The 19316-nt window shown below is 45.3% G+C and overlaps 1 protein-coding gene across 8 annotated transcripts in view; it reads right to left on the reverse strand.

Moving 5' to 3' along the window:
• The window catches only part of ATP11C (ATPase phospholipid transporting 11C), a 58572-nt gene that overhangs the window by 11465 nt on the left and 27791 nt on the right, over nucleotides 1-19316 (reverse strand). For all 8 annotated transcript variants that reach the window (XR_011329523.1, XR_011329522.1, XR_011329521.1 and 5 more), the window contains exons 7-25: nucleotides 17566-17669; nucleotides 16857-16907; nucleotides 15923-15987; nucleotides 15230-15311; nucleotides 14709-14859; nucleotides 13879-14076; nucleotides 12790-12951; nucleotides 12436-12593; nucleotides 11453-11524; nucleotides 10492-10565; nucleotides 9683-9786; nucleotides 8897-9078; nucleotides 8084-8347; nucleotides 7551-7725; nucleotides 6785-6887; nucleotides 5528-5673; nucleotides 5073-5132; nucleotides 3912-4039; nucleotides 1281-1416 (exon numbers count right to left, since the gene is read on the reverse strand). Coding sequence is in view for 5 of the 8 variants with exons in the window: in XM_069811479.1 (XP_069667580.1) it covers nucleotides 1281-1416; nucleotides 3912-4039; nucleotides 5073-5132; nucleotides 5528-5673; nucleotides 6785-6887; nucleotides 7551-7725; nucleotides 8084-8347; nucleotides 8897-9078; nucleotides 9683-9786; nucleotides 10492-10565; nucleotides 11453-11524; nucleotides 12436-12593; nucleotides 12790-12951; nucleotides 13879-14076; nucleotides 14709-14859; nucleotides 15230-15311; nucleotides 15923-15987; nucleotides 16857-16907; nucleotides 17566-17669 (2415 nt within the window). In the remaining 3 variants the exon portion in view is untranslated. The remainder of the gene's footprint in view (nucleotides 1-1280; nucleotides 1417-3911; nucleotides 4040-5072; nucleotides 5133-5527; nucleotides 5674-6784; nucleotides 6888-7550; nucleotides 7726-8083; nucleotides 8348-8896; nucleotides 9079-9682; nucleotides 9787-10491; nucleotides 10566-11452; nucleotides 11525-12435; nucleotides 12594-12789; nucleotides 12952-13878; nucleotides 14077-14708; nucleotides 14860-15229; nucleotides 15312-15922; nucleotides 15988-16856; nucleotides 16908-17565; nucleotides 17670-19316) is intronic.

Here is a 19316-nt window from a genome sequence, read left to right on the forward strand (position 1 = left end):
CATTAAAACAGAAAGTGAAATGTAAAAGTTTTCAAAAAATGCAAAAAAATTAAAGGCAATAGGAGCGAAAAAGGAGTCAATCAAACATACATGGATATTATGAACAACTGCTGGTAGCAGTTCTTACAGGCATAAGTGTTTACAAAACAGGACATAACCACAGATCTTATTTTAGTGCCACATAGACTTGACCTCTCAAGGCATTTGCAGAACATATCAGTGCTTCATGTTTTATTCAAATACAGCCAGAATGGCTATAAATACAGAAAAGCACTGAATCTACAATACAGGGCTTGACCACTTACAGCTGGGGCCACAAACGTTGGCATTGACGCAATGTATGCATATATACACATAAATTTCAGCTTTTCTCCAAGTGTTAGCCACTAAAAAAAGTTAAGCTATTTTCAAGTGTCATATGATGGTGTAGAGAAGTTTTGCGCCTTGGGGAAAGGGTCCTGAGACAGCCCAGGCCACCGTGCATGGCAGGCACACTGCGCTAATGCTTTGCTCTGTAATCAGTTAACCGGCAAAAAGATTAAAAAAGGAAAAAGAAAAAAAATCAGTCTTTTCTTTTTCCCTCCTTTCTGTGCAAGTTAACCCAGAGAGCTCCCACACCTCGCTCACGTGGCGATGTAAGCGCTTGTCCCGACACAAGAAGCACAAGCAAGCAGACAGCAGGGAGAAGAAGAACAGCCTGCTTGCTCTGACAGCGGTGCTAACTTATGCTGGCTTTGAAACGGTAGCAAAACCCCAGCACCAGCCTTCCCCCTTTGCAAAGGGAGGAGGGAGGCTGAAATCACACCCCAGAGCAGGTGCAGCCCACAAGCAGCCCTGTACCGTGTCTGCGCTAACAAGCGGCATCTTATCAAGGTGGGCTAATTCAGTTGCTTGTAACCAGCCAAACACGTGCTAAATTTCACGCAGTATGCTGGTGGGAAGGACGGACACTGCTTCTGCCTTGGGCCAATGCTTGGGACCACGCAGAAGAGTGGAAGAGCGCTGCGCAAAGCTCACCAGGTTCGAATAAAGCTGTGTGTAAGACTAGTTATTTTACCTACTGAGTATAACCAGCTCTGCCCTGTTTCCATGGCAATTTGGATAACGTTTTATGTCAAGCATTTGCTGCAGAATCACACCATAAGCAAGGCTATGCCATCGGACAAGACTCGAGACACACCGCACAGATTAAGCGTGTAGATATTCCCTGCCAGGCACATAAAAGAGGCAGTGCACAAAAGAAACGCTCATCTTTCTCTTTCTTTTTTTGGTGGTGTTACCTTTCCGTTATCTTCCAATGATGAATTTTGAAAAAGAAAATAAACCCCAAAGAAAAACACGAGTCCTTCAAAGGCGCCCAGAAAGGTCCAGTACAGGAACGGTCTCCACTGCAGCATTGCATTATCTGAAACCTTCCTGCCAAGAGATGGAGTAACAAGAACATCACCGTCACATTTAGGATGCGCTGCAAAACCTCTCGCAGCCAGGTGATCAGCAGGCTTTGGAGCAAGCCCTTGCTGTAGGAGACAAGGAGGTAAAACACATAAATATCTGCCAGCATACAGGACGCAAACAACATTTGCCATATGCAGCTGCTGGTCATGATAAATCATAAGAGGTTCAGCATATTAAATTGTTTTGTCCTCCTCTAGGTAACTTGCATTATAATCCAAGCCAGCCTAAAGCAAACAGCTGTAACACTGTCCTGAGCCTCTCCTGCAGCCCTGCACCACCCGCACTATCTGACATTAACTGCTGAATTTTAAAACCAGGGCAATGCTAAAGAGCAGCCATACAGGATGTAGCAAATCCGTGGTGTGTTTCCCTCTTTTTGTTGAATGCACAAACTCCCTCTTTGAGAAAAGCTCTGAAGTCCCGTTCCTGGAAGCGGTGGTTTTCTGCACAGGCTGAAAATAACCTCCTGAATTGCATGGTGGGCGTTTTTAACATGGGGGTTGTAGCAGGAGGCTCTTGGCTGAATATAGGATGAGATCTGGCACGGAGGCAGCAGCAGCAAACTGATGCGCTACGGGCAGAGCTCTGCACAGACCGCATGCAAAGCCTGGAGAGTGGCCATCAGGGCAGGAGGGAGTTAAAAAAGTTTCCTGCATCATTATCTTTTCAAATTACTTTCTTTAAACTTTGAAGATTGATGAGGGAAAAAAGTATGTTTATGGCAAAACCAAAAATCCCCATTCTTTTCTCATTTTTCTTCCTAACTATTAAGGCAATACATGATTTTCAGCAAGACGCGCCTTGCAAACCAGTGTGGTGCTGGGCTCCTACAATTGCAGTTTCCAAAACAAATCCCTACTGAATCCTATGTGTGATGATGCAGTGACAATACTCTAACATACTGCAATTTGGGTATGAGTAAGAAGCGTGGATAAACCAGACTAAGTGAGTTTTATTGCAAGGAGAGAAAACACAACCAACTTCCTCACTGCGAGCTCTGTTTTGCATTCCCATTTATATCCTGCAGTGCTCATCGTAAACAGGCTTTTTACAGCGCCTCAGACTAGAGATCTGCACTGCAGCAACTCAGCACTTCATACAGCAGAGGCACAGCAGTCATTCTGCATTCAGCAACACATGCACAGTCATGAATATTCAAACTAAAGCTATCTGCCTGCACAATTATATCTGTTTTCCCTCAATGGACAGACCCCAGAGATAGAGAACGCACCAGGCGAATGCACAGAGGCCTGGTGCTATTGGTCTGTGCCATACAATATTCAATTACCAATTTATTTAAAAATACATGTGGTGGCATTTTGCCATACGAGTGGAGGAACACAGAAGTCTAATCAATCATGGACCTGAGTGCTTACTTCAAAAGCACTCAAGCTCTTTCCTAGCCTTACAGGTCTTGCTGCATTTGCTGATTTTTCTGTACCTAAAGCAACTTTCACACAGTACCTTTAGATACCTGCTAATTCCTTTTCTGTCCCTGCAAAGGCATCACTCTTGGCTCGAGCACAGTTTTGCCACACACAGCTCCTACACAGCTGAGGAGCATCGTACAATGGCAACAGGGCTTGCACAGAGCCCTGGCCAAAGCAGCCCTGACCTGGTCTCTCTCCACAGAGGTGAACTCGGCACTGAGCTTACTGCCAGGCAAGGGAATTGGTAACAGTGATGCACAAAGAGGGGCTTCCTCAAAAAAAAGCCTCTTAGTCCTTGCTGAAGGGCTGCAGGGCAGGGGTGGAAGATGGAAGCATCTTGGTTTCTGTAGGAGGTTGGAGCCCCCTTCAGTTGCAGCCAAAAGGAGAGAAAGTGACCAGCAAAGCAGAGAAAGGCAGTCGCCTCTTAAGCTGGGCTTGCTGTAGGCAATGTGGCAGAAAACTTTGAGCGGAGTTCCCCAGTAATAGTCTCTGACATGGGGATTTGGCCTGTGGAGGGGAGGCCTGGGGGAGGGTATCCATTTAGACCAGCTGAGGAACTACCTGTCTGAGCTGGGCTTCAGGAACATTCATCTTTCTGAAAATGAATGGATCTTTTTCCTCCTGAAAGCTAGGTCTCCCCTCCATCCATTACACGCTCTATCATGTGCTTGGCTTATGCTGCCTGGCTCAAAGCTAACATGAATGAATGGTCTGGCCACACTCACAGCTTGATTTTTCTTAAGGATGAAGAATTCCGCCTACAGTTTATTTTTTTATAGAGACACAGCAGTGCAATTTCCTAGACTAGGTACTGTCAGAGAGCATAAATAAGTAGAAATAGGACATTGCTCAGCTCTAATGCAGCAGCAGCAGAACCAGCAGGGACAGAAACAGCTTTTTCTGCAGTTTGCAGCAACCCCATCACTGACATGGGGCAGGGACACCTGCTTACGCTCCTGCACCGACAGAATTAAACTGTGGTTAACCAAGTTGTGCAGAGGCTTACCCAAGTCCAGTGCTACTTACATATACAGCTGAGGATCTGAGGTCAGCGTGTCAATGTTGATATGCTGCTCCAGGAGGCTGTACGCCAAGATAGGTAGTGATGTGAAGCAGATGTTGTACATGGTAAGATAAGCAGCATCGTACAGTGGCTTAAAAGAGGAAGAAAGGGTACAATGAGACAGAAATTCCACTTTCAAAGTCTCCCCACAAAGAGATTAAAAGTTTCCAGCCCTTGTCTCCGTACATACCCTACAGATCCATACCTTTGTCATAGCCACATAGGACAGTTTCATTTGATAGGGGTCATGCTCCATGCGATGCCAGGGGGCCAAGGCACCAGCAGGCTACGTGGCCAGGACACCGCTCCCACTGCTGGGAAGTTTTGTAACTGGCTGGTCTCATCTCCAGCTCATTCTCCAGAAAAACGTGATTAAACAGCCCTTATCACAGCTTTTCTGTAGCTTGTCACTTGATGTCTCCTGCGACTCTCTGAAGACTAGACTGTTTTAGAGGAATTATAGCTTCTTTTTTTAAGGAAAAAAAAAAAGCAAGTGGTTCTGCTGAGACAAGCAGAGAATTATCTCCTATCATTTACTCTTCCTCACTGTTACTTTTTGAGCCCGAATAGACACAAAAGCTCATGAGCTGACACAAAAATGAAAGCTCTCGTCTCCAAGCACTCGAACCCACTCACCACACGAGCTGTCCCTCTGACGCTCACTGGGACTACACAAGGCTCTGATGACACTCATCATGTGTCTTTTTTTTTTTTTTAAAAAGCCTGTCATAAAAGAACAAACTGTTCTTCTTTTTGAAAGACACCTTTCATGTGGGGAAATGTAGCAGAGGAGAAAAAATCAGGAAGCCTGAAAACATCTTCTCAAGAAAAATCAGGTGCTGACAAACCAGCTAAACCCCTCTCTCACTACTTTAGGAAGGTGTCCACCTGTGTTTATGGGTGGTGGATGGAAAAGGAAAGAAAGCAGGTTTCTTTCTTTTCAGTTATGGGTCTCAAAAATATTATGCTTCAGACACGGTGCTGAGCAACAAGGTCAGTTCCTCCTGTCCTCTGAAGCGAGGTGAGGAAGGGACAGGATGCCAAAAGTCAAGTCTCTGCTAGGAAGCCTCATTGTGCTTCATTGCTTTTTATCCTGGCTTTATAGACATGTTACTGGAAGTTACCTGCTGTGAGAATCCACAGAAGAACTGGTATAAAAACTGCGGTAAAATGAAGCAAAGGTTCTAGAAAAACAAGAGACAAATGGTTAGCAGGAAAGCGCTTGACTTTTCAATCTAAATCCAAATAATTTTTCCTGTTATCAGACATTAGTGTCTAATATTACAGTATCAGACAAGGTAGGGCATTGTTTTCTACCAAGCACAAAACTAATCCAATGAGCAGCTAGTATGTGCAGAAGACACTGGAAGAAAGTCATGCTCACATTCCCCTGTAAGCACTGTTTTCAATTGACAAGCACATTTCAATTGACAGGCACATGGCAGAGATACAGCCTGTTTTAGGGAAGGAAAACAGAGCTACAAAATGTCCTACACATTTTTTTCCCATTTACTATTTTTTCTATTGTCAAAGAAATCCATAGTATAAACAAAGAAATAAGCTGCACACACTTCCTTACCTTATAGAAGAAATACTGTACAAGGTGTGCTATTCTCACATAATATAAATGCCCATGTGCTAGTAGCAATTTTCTTAAATGTTTAAACTTTGGCACAGCATAGTCGCTGTTTCTGGAAGCCTGCCGTCCTTCTTTGCCTTTTATACCTGGAGACAGAAGTGTGGCAAGGGGTTAATCCCTAAGGGACTGGAATCTGGAACGATGCTACCCACTAGGTTTGTTCACATCACTCAGTGTCTCAAGGCATGCGAAAGGCCCCATTTCCCTATTTCTCTCTCGAGTGCCCCAGGAGAGCAAAACACTAACGTGCTGCAAGGCTCAGCGTGGTTTTGGCTCCACAACACTCAGACCTGCCTCTGGAGTTTTTAAGCTATATTTAGGTTGCTGTCTGAGTTCCTATGTAAGAGAGTGTGGTGAAGAGTATCTAAGCAAAGCTGATAAAAGATAAGGAATTGGTTTCCCCATGGGCTTGCCCGCATCTCTCACAGCCTAGTTATTTCACTGCAGACGCTCAGCCTCCCGAGACATCCCCGCAGAGCTGAGCTCAAGAAAGACGGGTTTGTTCACTCAAAAGCCACATCCAAACAAACTGCACTGGGACTCCATTCATTAGAGGGCACCACGGCATTTCCAACAGCCCCAAATAAAGAGGCTGCCCTTTCTCTTCCACTGCCCCTTTTTTAGTGGTATTACAAAAATCTCCAGTAATTCCCATATCTCTGATGCCAATCTGCAGAAAGGAGGATAGTTTCCGCCTGATGTCAGTCATACAGACAAGGCAGACACAGCATAACTGAGCATCAGCCCCCAGGAAACATGTGTGGGTCCCCAGCATTGAGTTACTAGCAGCAGTGACCAGTTAGTCCTATTAAAGTCTGATATTTTCATTGCACTGCCTTTGCAACAACTGCCAGTAATCACCCATCAGTTTACTACTTATGCCTTTTTTTTCTGACCAGCAAGCAACTTTGCCACCTTGAATTTGGCTATGGAGTTTTTGAACACAATCTGCAGTTTATCACAATCATATCCGTTTATAGTTTGGTATTATCAAAGGTGAGCAGTATATGACGATCCCAAGCATTTATCTGGAGTCAAATCCTGGCTCCAAAGCAAGCAACATCAGACTTTCCGCATTTTTTTTAGTGGGATCAGTTTAGCTACGTGCAATCAGAAATACTGACTGCACCTCAACAGTGAGCCCCAGCAACAGCAGACAGGTCTTAGGTGTCTGACGGGTGTTTCCAAAGGTCTTACCTATTCCAACATGTGCTTCTAAAATCATACTAACATCATTTGCGCCATCCCCTATGGAGAGCGTTATCGGGCTCCCTTTTGTGTTCTTCACCATTCGTACAATCTAAAAGATTTTAAAAAAGGATAGCAGCAGAAAACAAGAATTCAGTTAAAAATCCTCCAGAGACCCCCCACTGCCCCACTTGCACGAGCTCCCCAGAACAAGTAGTTGGCTTTTACAGCAGCAAAATAATACCTGGAAAGTTCAGATTAATGAAAGCCCTCGTTATTTCCTTTGCAGTCACCAACCAGAGCAAAAGCCAAGATCCAGCTGCACAGGGCTGAAGGACAGTGTTTAAAAACAAATCCCAGGCAGCAGTGTCCTGTCCTTTCCTTCTGCCAGACCCTGCTCTCCAGAAGATGGGACCTCTCACACCTTTCAGGGGGCAGGAAACCCTCCCATGGAAGAGGGGAAGAAACATGCTGTTTATCAGGCTTGGAGACCATCAGCTGGCTTGAGGAAGTCACGGACTCCACTTGACAAATTTGGAAAGGAAAAACGAACAAACAGGGGGTTTTGTCTATTTCTAATTGGCTTGGGTTTGTGGCTTCCTGCGAACATGTTAAACAAAGGTTTTACATTCAGATTTGAAAGAGTGCTGTGTTTCCACCACACTCAAGCTCAGACAAGGCTTACACATAGCCTGGAGAAGTCCCAGCCAATGGATTAAAAGTGCATCACATCACCTAATGATATGCTTCAGTCAGTTAAAAGTAGAGTAAATACCTGTGCTTTCTGCAAAGGAGCCATCCGGCAGCAGAGGACTGCAGTACACTTCAAGCAGATTTGTAGAAAGATGTTTTTGTAATTACTAGAACTGGAGTCCTGAGAAGGGTTGAGTATCAGCGACAGTGTTGAGCCATCTATAATCAGGCCATATTCTTGGCTCAACGTCCAGCTTCTGCAACACAACGAGGACCAGATTTGAAATAAAAAAAAAATCAGACTTTAAGTCGTCAATGTAGCCAATTGTATCATCTTAGTGGAAAAGAAATTGCTTTTGTATTAATCTTCTTCCCATCCCTTTTGGGGGGGCTTAGCAATCTTAAAAAGCTTGGATTTAACATGTGCCCTTCACTAAGGGAACTGTGTAATTAAGTTCAAAACCAACTAATACTAGAGACGACGAGCAAAAAGAAGCAGCCAGCTGCAGTGCCTGCAAGCAGCGAGTCCCCCGGGCCACAACATGGTCCTATTTCTCTATAAACTTTGCATCTGCATCCGAAATGCACACAGGCTGGGTCCTCTTGCTCACTTACCTCTTCAGGCCTCCCCGGTTTTTGGGAACATCCTGAATCAGCTTTTTATGGTACTCCATCAGCAGCTCATGGAGCCGATCCTCCTTTCTTTCGCTCTCGCCCACCGTTTTCGCCGTCAGCTCCAGCAGCTCGGTGCTGGTCTGGAAGAGTCTGCAGGCGTAGCAGGTGGATTTGGCAGTTTCCATCTTGTCTCCTGTCAGCACCCAAACCTTCATGCCAGCTGCATGCAGAGCTTCGATCGTCTCTGCTGACTGCTCCTGCAGCCTGCAAGCAGAAGCAAAACATCACTCCTCTGGTTGGTCCATACTTAATCCATATAACCCTTATTTTGCAGATAGGCAATACCAGCTCAAGAGAAGTTAATTGATTTTCCCTGTGCTGCGGAGACCACTGCCACAGGAATAAGGATTAGAAATCTGCAATCCCAAATTTTTATTTGCAGGAAAAAAAATAAAAATCACGACTCTATACTGTGAGACCTAAGAGTCAAAAGTAGGAGTTTAATTTACACATGCAGTTACTATAACTGCACGCAAAACTGAATTTGTTTTGATGTGCAAATTAACACTGCATGCTTAATTCACTCTCTAGAAGCGCGAGTACTTCTGTAGTTTCATTAATAAATCCTAATTCCTACTACATTGGCCAATTTTAGCAACTAGAGCACTGTGTAATAGGTTGTGCCACCGAGTAATTAATTGCCCTGGACACTTCCAGCACCTGCCTGGCTGCCTAGTTCCACCACGGCAAGTCAGGGCCATGATCCAAGTCGGGGAGAAACCACAGCATCGGTGGTGGTGGTCACCTCTTTACCTGTCTTCTACGGCAGTAGCTCCAATCAAGTGCATGTCTGCTTCTGTATCTTCAAAAACCTTCGCCATCTTTTCCTCCCTGTCCTGCAAAGCCATCTTAGCTTCATTAACTTGTCTGTCAATTTTGTCGTACTCCTTTTGAGTTAGTTCTTTGAATGCCACACAGAGCGTTCGGTAGCCATCCTGGTAGGGAGAGGAAAAGAAAATAAAGTGGACAAGCACCCTAAAACCAGATTTTCTACAGCTCCTTACTTTAGGGTTAGTGCTTTTCTCCACTATCAGTGCTTTGTCAGTACTGACCCTGATGGCAATGACAATTTTTTGGCTTGAGTCAAAAGACCAACTTCCCTGTGGGTATACAGTAACTTCTTCCCATCAGAGTAACCGTGGTTATGCTTATTATGTGCATGTAACATGGCAGAGAGAAACTAAGAGAAGGACCAGAGCCGAGAGCATGTATCCAGCAGGGAGAGCGGGGACCGGGTGTCCCCACGACTGGGACCAGGCGCTTCTCCCACTGGAGAAGACAGCCTGCTATTGTTATTTCTATTTTTAACTTGCCTGGGAGATGCTTGGACACAACGGTGATGGAGACCATATAAGTGTATCAAAACTCAAATGAAGGTGGAAGCCAAAGAAACAGAAAAGGAAAGAAGCCTGGCTTCAAAACAATGTGAAGTGACACTCAGATTTTCAACACTTCCCTCCAAAGCAAGGTCACATCCCTATTTTTGGAATAAGGCTTTCCTGACCCCAGGAGCCAGCCAAATTCCATCCACGTGCTCACCATAGCATTGCGGTCCACGTGGACTTTTGTTTGTTGGATTTCTTCTTGCTGCACCCTTGGAAAAATAGAGGAGTCTGCTCCTTTACAGAAGAGAAGCAACTTTCCTAAAAGCAAATTACAAATACTTTATAGCATTCACAACCTGTAGAAAGACTTAACAGCTTCAGTAGCCAGCAAATGATGCAGAGGGAGGAAATCTGGCAGGACTAAAGAAGGAACTGCTAGAAGCCCAGCTGCCTACCAAAAGTGGCCTTACACTAACCTGTGCAAAACGTTGTTTGACCTCAGGCTGGGACATTGGGTGTCCCTACCTGTCTCTGCACAAGCTTTCTGCAACAGCCTAGACAAAGCAGTTTATTTTTCCTTATTTAGAAGCCTTGGCAGCCTTTCCAGGGAAGGTAAAAACCAGCATCCCATACCTCAGGGGACTGACATTTGAGAAGGATGGCGACCTCTGAATTTTTGTCTCCTATCCCCGTGAAAACCCATCCCGCTCAGGGGAAGGTCTCACATCTCCCCCCCCTTATTTGTACCTCCAGGCTCAAACAAGACAAGCAGGGAGCTCTCCATGGGTCACCGTCCCCATCTCTGTCCTCTCCCCTTATCTGCTGCTGCTCCCCAACAGCTGCTGTGGAGAGAATTAACTCTATCCCAACCAGGCCCAGTACAGAATTTAATTAGACCAGCTTAGAAAACCTAACAGCTTAGCCTCTCTAGGTTACAGGAATACAGGAATAAAGAGGATGTGTTTTATAGTTGTGCACACGTGCACACATGTATGGGAGCCCAGAAATGCATTTTAACTGTACCCGTGGTGGTTCTCACAATGACACTCATACGGCGACGGACAGGATCAAAGTTCAACACATGGAGAAGTTGGTACCTTAAACAAAAAAAAAAGGGAGCTTAAACACAGTAAAAGAAAAATAACTACTTAAGACAGAAAATCACTAACAACAAGCTGCAGAAATCAATACACCCTACAAGTGGCAGCACCCACTGGGCAATGTACTTTTTCCAGCTACTGCAACAAGAAAACCAAGTAAAAAAAAAAAACAAACCCAAAAAACCAACACAACCACAGTGCTGCTTTGAGCATGGGGCTGAGGATGTGGATGCCCACCAGCACACCAACCCCCCAGGCTGGGCAGCAGCTCAGCAGGCAGCAGGGCACCACACGCCGCAGGCAGCTACATCAGCTCTGGCACTTAAATAAGAAGTTTCACCATAAGGGGAGTAAAGAAGTGAAACTTGCTTGCGAAGGCAAGTTCTCGGGGAGTGCTGGGATTAGGTCAGTGATTCTCAGATGTCCCCCAAGCTGTGAGCACAGGGTAATTATTTTCAGCTCAGGAGGGGAAAAACGTTACAGGGAAGGGAGCCATATCACGCAGTTTAGGCTTACAGTATCCTGCTGTGAGGCCCAGCCACTGTCTGTAAGGTCAGCAACCACCCCGTGAATCCCAGGAGCCATCTGCACAGCCAGGCACAGATGAAGGATACGTGCAAGCGACTGCAAGCACTTAAGGGACCTGAATTTAGATGTCACTAAAACTGCCAGCAGATTTTTGCAAGCAAGCCTTTCAGCCTGCACCTTGCTGTGCTGCGCTTTGTAAAAAAGGCAGTTTTCAGGCAGGTCGGCACAGTCTGACAGAATTCATGGAACAGCTTTGATCTTGGCAGGTTGGCCATGTTGACCAAACTCAATCAAGCCTGGCGGGAGCCAGCGCAGCACTAGCAGCCCCGTTCCTCAGCAGCCCCTGCAGCACTTACATTTCAGTTTCATTCTTTTGGTTTCGTATTTTCATGAAATCGTTTTCAAGTCCTAGAAAAGTGAAACCATACCTGTCAATAAACAAAAGGACAGAACAACATTGAAAACACCCGTTGGCACATATTATACATTAACAACGTTCTCGTTTCACCTTCTGCACTGCAGAGGAGAACAAAGAAGTTAGCAAGCCCGAGCTAAAAAGCTTGGCTGGATGTTTGCTTGCTCCCTGCTGAGCCTGCTATGATGTTCTGGCACTGCTCCCGTGACCTGGAGAGCTGGGCACCGTGGTGCACGGACGCCAAGAGCCTCTGGACACAGTCCCCTGGGTCTCCGGCAGATTTACAAGCCATGACCAAGTATATACAGCTGCAACAGCCTCTGTCTAAAACCTAGGGGCTGGCAGTAGCATAAGTAGCATAGAATCATAGAATGGTTTGGGTTGGAAGGGAATCTTAAAGATCATCCAGTTCCAACCCCCCTGCCATGGGCAGGGACACCTTCCACTAGACCAGGTTGCTCAAAGCCCCACCCAACCCGGCCTTAAGCATCTTTGGCAGGATTCAAATGTGGGTAACCCACCTTGTTATTTTGCCACTGCATGCCACAGAACCAATTTGGCTGCAGTATGCACACGGTAACTGGTTGTCGTCTTGGGGATTAAAGCACATGGCCCTGGGGGCTCCAGCAAAGGAGCCTCTGCCCCAGCCAGGTACTGCCGCACCTCAGGGCTGTCTCAGCAGTGACTGCAAACCACAGAGTCCCGAGAAGCTGCTCAGGGAAGACCCTTTGCAGAGCATCCCTTTTACACGACCTCATTTAAACCCACAGGCTCGCATGGCTTCACAAGGCTGCAGGTATCACAACGTGCTTCTCAGAGAGCTGCAATCGTGACCAGGGAAAGGGGTCTATCGCCTTCAGATAACCCTCACCTCCCTCCCACCAGAGAGAGGGAATTAAAAAACCAGCATCTTCATATTCTTACTTTTCTGCGCCTTTCACCAAAGCGATTTCGTCTGGGGAAGAGGAGATATATGTGTATTTGCGTTCTGGATGTCCTATCAGCCCATCCACCTGGTCTGCTTCCTTGATCTGAACGGTGTGGCACAGACATAGGGCTCGCAGGAACAGCTCCTCACGGCTCTAGGCAGGAGTGAGGAAGGGCTCATTACCAGCTTGATGCCACACACCAAGCCCACCTCGCAGCACTCGGCTGTGATTTTTGCGTATGCATATTTTAAAACAAAAAACCCAACACCCTCTCCCAGCTTCTGCTGTATTTACCCATCCAGGAGCTGACCACAAAACCCTAACAGTCATCAACACACAGATTTCTTACCTTTTCTGCTTTGCCATAATATTTTAGGGGTCCATCGGTCTGAGAGAAGCCATCCACCTCTGAAATGCAGTCTTTGTACTTGTGCCCATCTATGCAGCACTCAATGAACTCCATGCTGTTCTCCGTCAGGGTCCCAGTTTTGTCCGTGAAGACGTATTCCACCTAGAAGCAAGCAGGCAGGCTGCCTTGCTGCACCCCTAGCCCCATATGCCTGGGAAGGAGCCCCCCAGAAACAAAGAGGCTGGGGCATTTTAGTGCATCTGTGCCAATGCCAAAGAGTACTTTGCTGCTATCCTAACCTGGCCCCCCCAAAAGACGCAGGGGAATTACATCACTGTGTAGTTCTACTGCTTTGCTCCTCAGAGCAGCTCCTTTGTTTTTCAGCCTGTTGCACAGATGGCAGGAGGCAGCTCCTGAAGACTTAAAACCTGTTTCCAAGCTCTTTGTTTTCCCCTCATCATCTTTATTGGGTCCTTTGCTATAGCTTCTAGCACTTATATAGCTGCTGCTGCAGGCCTGCTGCCTCCTTTGGGGGATTTTCACCTTGGTGCTGTATTTTAATTAGGTAATTGCTACTCCAAATATATATATGGGGTTTTTTTTTTAAACACAAAATAAAAAGCAGGAGGCACTACACACACCCTCCACTCAGTCTCTCCTGGTGCAGATAAGAAAGGGAAGCCTGAGCTGTCCAATTGCCCCAGCAAAGCCAGCGTCGCTGCATGTGCATTGCATGCCCAGAGCGATGACTGGGCAGACATGTTCGTTAATCCTTGAAGAGACAGAGGATTTTTAATTTTTCATTGAAGCGGTGAAAGCAAACCACCCTGACACGCAGAGCGCTGCGCTTGATATTCCCCAATATGGAAACAATTGACATGACCCAATTCCTGCTCTTTCATGCACTATTTATAACCTTATCCGTTTCGCAGAGAGAGTAGAATCACATTAAATGGAAAGTGCCACCAAACCGGCTGAAGCTCTGCCCTGAGGGGATGGCGAGGGACTGCCACAACACGGGTTCCTATCAGGGAGGATGTTTTCATCCACATTTTCATCCAAGCAGATGCAAACAGAGCATGTTCTGACCTGCCCGAGCTCTTCGTTTAGGTCTGAGGTGTTCACCAACGCTCCTTCTTTTATTTCTTCGTCGTACATCTCCTTGTCCCAAGAGATGAAAAAGGAACCCAAGAACTTCTGCATCTCTACTGTAACATACATGGAGACTGGGATAATAAAGTTGAAGAGGACCATAAATGACAAGAAGTCTGTGAACATCCGCAAGACCTGCAATGGAAAGAGGAGAAGATGATGCAGTTTGTGCCTGTCAGGCATAACTCAGGGGCAGCTTACAGCAACACCCCTGGAGTTTTAGACAGCTTTTCTTCTAAAGTTAAATAGAAAAAACCATGAAAATTAATACAGCTAAGATACAGGGCCAAATTCCATTTTCCTTTGATGCAGAAAAACTCACTGTCTTCTGCAGAGCTACAAGGGTATAATACACGAGTACATCTCACTGCTTCATAGTGACCAAAATGATCACTTTTCCTCTTAAGAATATACTGCTACGGTCTCATTCTGAACTCAACTAACTAGAAACAAGGAGCAATTTAAGTTTGCCTACTAAAATCTGAGAGGTAGATCAAGTTCAGATAAGGATCCAAGTTAAATCGACTGCTGCATTTATGTATTATATAATATTTATTTATGCTTTGACCTGCTCCACGCAAGCATCGCCATGCACAAGCACGAGAGAGGCAGGAAAGAAACGCAAACATCAGGAGAGCCCGAAGTAAACGACAGCACTTCCAGAGAGCAAACAGGACTCACAGGGCTGGCAGAAGACATTATCAAATTAAATAAAACTGTCAGAATAAAGAAAGCTGGAGGAGGTGCTGAAATACAAATCCACTTACCTTGAACGTCTCTCTCTCTTTTTTAGTCTTTTCATTGTACCAAGGCTCATCATTAAATGGATTACTCTGCCACACATATTTCAGAGTCGTGCACACCGTAGCCTTGCTCAATAGGATGCACAAATACACTATCAAGAAAGCGTTGATAGATCTGAAAAATAAGTTTCTTCTTTAAATTCTTGCATCTATTTTTATATAGAAAATCATGCAAATAAGCAGGAACAAGACTTCCTTACTTTTAAGGGAATTACAGAACAAGTGCTTTTGACAGTGCTGATATTCAGGGTCAGTTCATATATTTTAAAATTTCTTAATTTTGTTTTTAAATAAAAAAGCTACTAAATGATGCAGCTTCTTGAAAGATATGCTTATCAAATATACAGATTTTCTACGCAATCAGAGAGCATCTGAAACAAAAGGCAGCAGATTAGGGGATTATTTCTGTACAAGTCATCCATTAAAAAAAACCCCCACAAACACAACAGCTTCTACCGATTTTTTTGCTGACTATAAATACTCACTTTTCTACAGCAGACCGTTTCTGAGATTTCCCTTGGTAGTTCAAAGCCATCTTCGTTTCCATTCCAGTATAGACTGCAACTCCTACAGGGTATTAAAGCAGGGCTCATAAGGGACTTGCAGCCCCGGAGGGACCCAGTTTGCACTTAGCCATAAGGGGCATCAGTGTTTACATGAAACTCGAATCCCAATTGAAGAAAGAGGCATTACCCAAGGACTGTTGGACTACAGAAACCTCCGAGGCTGCTAAGTAATGTAATTGCATATATCTCAGAGCACTGAGCAGGAGCCTATGGATCACATACAGTCAGAAAAAACATCAATCTTCCTAACAGCCATCACCCTAAATCACTAGTGTCTGGGACTGTGATCCTAGCACACATTTCCAGCAAAGGATTTGGGAACAACTCCCCACTCTTCGCATCTCAGGCAAAAAGAAAAGCTTGCTGAGGTGTATTAACACAACCTGCAGAGCTTGGCAGCACTGCAGATATAACCAGTATCTCCTAATTTCACCCTGTCAACTTTCCCACCAGCTTGCATACCGAATGTAACTGCAGAGCTCAGGCAGACAAGCTGTAGAGAAGTATTTTCCCTCTCCAGATTTAGTCATGAACATCCACATTTGTAACTGTTTATCAGAGCTATTCAAATAAATAAAAAATATAACAACAATAATGATAAAAACTGTTCACCATAAATCTTCTTGGTGTTTTTGAGGGTAGCACCTTTCAGCAACAGGTTTTCAGGACCCAAAGACCTAAACATAAAAGAAGTTGTAACATTACATCACTCAAACATTCAAACTGCTTTATAATTTAGAGCCAGAGATAGATTATAAAGCTAAGCAGATGTTCTTTAGATCTGATTACTTGATTTGTATGTTAAAATTGGGCATTGCTTGATTTTTTTCTCTTTATATACTTATATTTCCATTTCATCTTACACAGACTATTCTCAGTGCTCAAAGTTCCAAATTTAATGGGGGATTATCAGTAAAGCTTTTGAGGAATAAGTGCAAAACGTTCAGCTCTAATATGTTCCAGTACTTACATAAAACCCTGATTTTAAAAGCACTGAAAACCTGTTCATTCCAGCACAGTCAATCAATGGCACCATCAAAGCCAATGGCTTATTTTGCTCCCATTCGTGTGTTTATTTCTCTTTGAAACCCCCACTCATGACCCTCTGTTGCTTCTAGAGCCCAGGTAGATCCACCACAGCACAAAACACTGCCAGCACCACTCTGGTGACAGCCATCTGCTTTTGATGACTCATAAACATTGTTTGCTTATTTTTTTTCCCCAAAACACTCTGATTGATGCTTAAGTTTCTGCTTTCCCTCGAAAACCAATATTTTGCAATTGCCTGGTAAATTTGTTCTCCATCAGCAGGGAAGGATGTTATCAAGTGGTCCAGCATTGCTTCCCCAAGAGGGGCTCAAACAAATCACAGGATGGCAGAAGAGCGTAAGTGTAACTACAGGCCTCCCTTAAGAATGAAATATTTGGAACGGTTAAAGAAAAACAACCATTCCCTAACGATGGCAGCACAAGTTCAGATCCTTGAAATCTGATGTAGGTGCCCAACCTCTTTGAGGAGGGCCAGCGAGACAGCTGCAAGACCAACCTGGCTACAGGCTCTTGGTTGCTTCTGTAGATGATAATTCTTCCAACAAATCTGCAATAAAAATATGAGAAACTTGTATTACAAACACATTAATGTTCTAAAGAGCTACTACAGACATACTAAAAAAAAGTCCTTGACAGGAGATAGAAGCAAACACATGAATGAGTGCGTTTGGGAGTTCAACACTTCAGAGGGAGCCTCGCACCCCGCAGCTGCCACCCACCCATGGAGCAGCAGTACCTGACCACACCTACGCACCCCAGCGCATCCCCATTACAGAGTGCAACATGCCCCAGCAAACCTCCTTCAAGGGATTTAAGCACAAAGACCTCTTACTCCTGGAAGTCATTCAGCCCAATGCATTTTATTTGGGAGGTAGAGTGGCCTAAGAATAGGCACACGGACCATTACTACAGCTGAGCTGACAAAAAATAGCTCTTTACACCATGACAAGTGTTGCACCGGGGAGGTTTTGCTGCAAAGGAACCGAGCCCTGAAGAAGCACGGTGTCGACTTTGCCATCCTTGTATGGAAGAAGCCTGGCAGCTTATCACTGCCTCGAGAAACCTTTTGGTCTCTGTTGAAAAGAAAAGGCCCTTTGCTTTGCTGAACTGCAACTTATTAGATCCTGTAACCGACGGTGCTCGGGTGTCTGCAGAGATGACAGCAGGCAGCTGCAGGGCTGGAAGAGCAGGAGGAGCAGACTCACTTGTAGAGGTCGGGCTGCGGCTGTTCGCACTCGATGGTGGCGGTGAGGGCATCGATGGCTTCGTTCGTACAGAGCACAGTGGTATCCCGCACTGCGTAGTGAGTCTGGGCAGAGAAGCACAGGCAGCGTCACCACAAGCCCCCAGCAACAACGCCCGTCCCCAAGTTTTATAACCTGTTACTTAAAATACCACCATGCAAAGGTTTTTCAGTGCCAGCAGCTCACCCAAGCCCTCTCCCCGCTCCCACAAAGCGGCCGAAGCATCTCTCAGCGCAAGACTAAGGTCAATAAGCTTAAGAGAAACCGTAGCAGGAAGGAGCTGCTGGATGTCTGAATGGATATACTGAATGGATATTCAGTAAGGCGTGCACCAAAAGCAGAGCATCTTTGGTTGGACTTGCTGCCACCCCAGGTGGGGTGGGAGGGAGGCTGCAGGTGCCCCTGAAGCAAAGAGGCTCCCAGGGACCACCCGCTCGTCCGCTCCTGAAGGTAATTAGATGCCAGCTCCAGTGCCCAGGGATCAGGCAGAGTGCTGGCAGACTCCAAGCTATTTTTAGCAGCTGCTGCTGCGAAGGTTCATCTCTCACAATTAACTGGAAAGCCCACGAAGGATCCGCTCACTGCCTTCCAGGCTCTATTTATAGGAGCTACTCAGAGCTCCGAGTCACGGCAGGCTGCACGGCAGGCTGCCTTAATCCATCTTCATAAACAAATTCATTAAAAAGCTTCTTCCACTCCTTACATTTGCGTTCCCCTCCTTGCGCATCCCAGGAGGAAAGGTTTCATTACATGTGCTGTAGTCATGACATTATAAATACCCACCTTCATGCCATTTTGGTAACCTGCCTGGCTTTTCGTATTGAAAGCAGATGCACAAACGCACACACATCTCTGGTAAAAATCACAGCTTTTGTGAAACAGAACTCAAAACTGTTTCTGCAGTGCCCACTACCAAACCTGACCCTTGTGCGGGGTTTTGCATCCACTGCTCCTGTCACCATGGACACTGTGCAATTACCGAGTGATACTTCAAAGTGGATTCATTCCACAATCTTTACAGCCTCAGTCCCCTAGTGTATTTAGAAAACACACGTTCTTTAACATATGACCGAAAATTTGCGCTTCACAGACAGAGCCCTGAAAAAAAATCCCTTTTATAGTTCTGCTCCAGTTTCACTTAACTAGGCATCTTTCCCATACCTCAACCTGACATGCCCCAAATACCAGAAAAATCCCCACCAGGTAGGTGGCAGATATTGGTGCAGATGAGGTTTTGTGCGTACCTGAGCGTGCTTCCCTCACCCTCCTTTTGCAGCAAACCCTGGTTCCTAATGTGAGACCTATTTCCCCAAACAGCACTTGCTTTTCTATTCCCTCTTCCCCTTCATCTCATCAAGAAACAAGAGACAGGTCCCAGTCACCTACAGGAATCCACAAACCAAGAAAAAAAACCCACCACAGTGCTTGATACAGAAATTCAGCACTTCACTTACAGACTCAAAAGTTAGTAAGAGCCAAGACTCTGCAAAAGTTATGTGAACTTATGCATATAATAGACCTGACACAAATAAGCAATTGCCTATTTAACATGGTTATCTGTTTTTAGCCTCAAGCCACTTCAGAGATCCACTCCTCTTCACTAGTGGAACCAGTATGGTGCACCAGCACTGCATCAACTCCTACACAAGATTTCCAGTACCAATTAACAGCTACCCATAAAGAGAGAAGCCACAGACCCCATACAATACATA

Source organism: Haliaeetus albicilla, chromosome 23 (genome assembly GCF_947461875.1).
Source record: "Haliaeetus albicilla chromosome 23, bHalAlb1.1, whole genome shotgun sequence".
NCBI classification, from domain to species: domain Eukaryota; kingdom Metazoa; phylum Chordata; class Aves; order Accipitriformes; family Accipitridae; genus Haliaeetus; species Haliaeetus albicilla.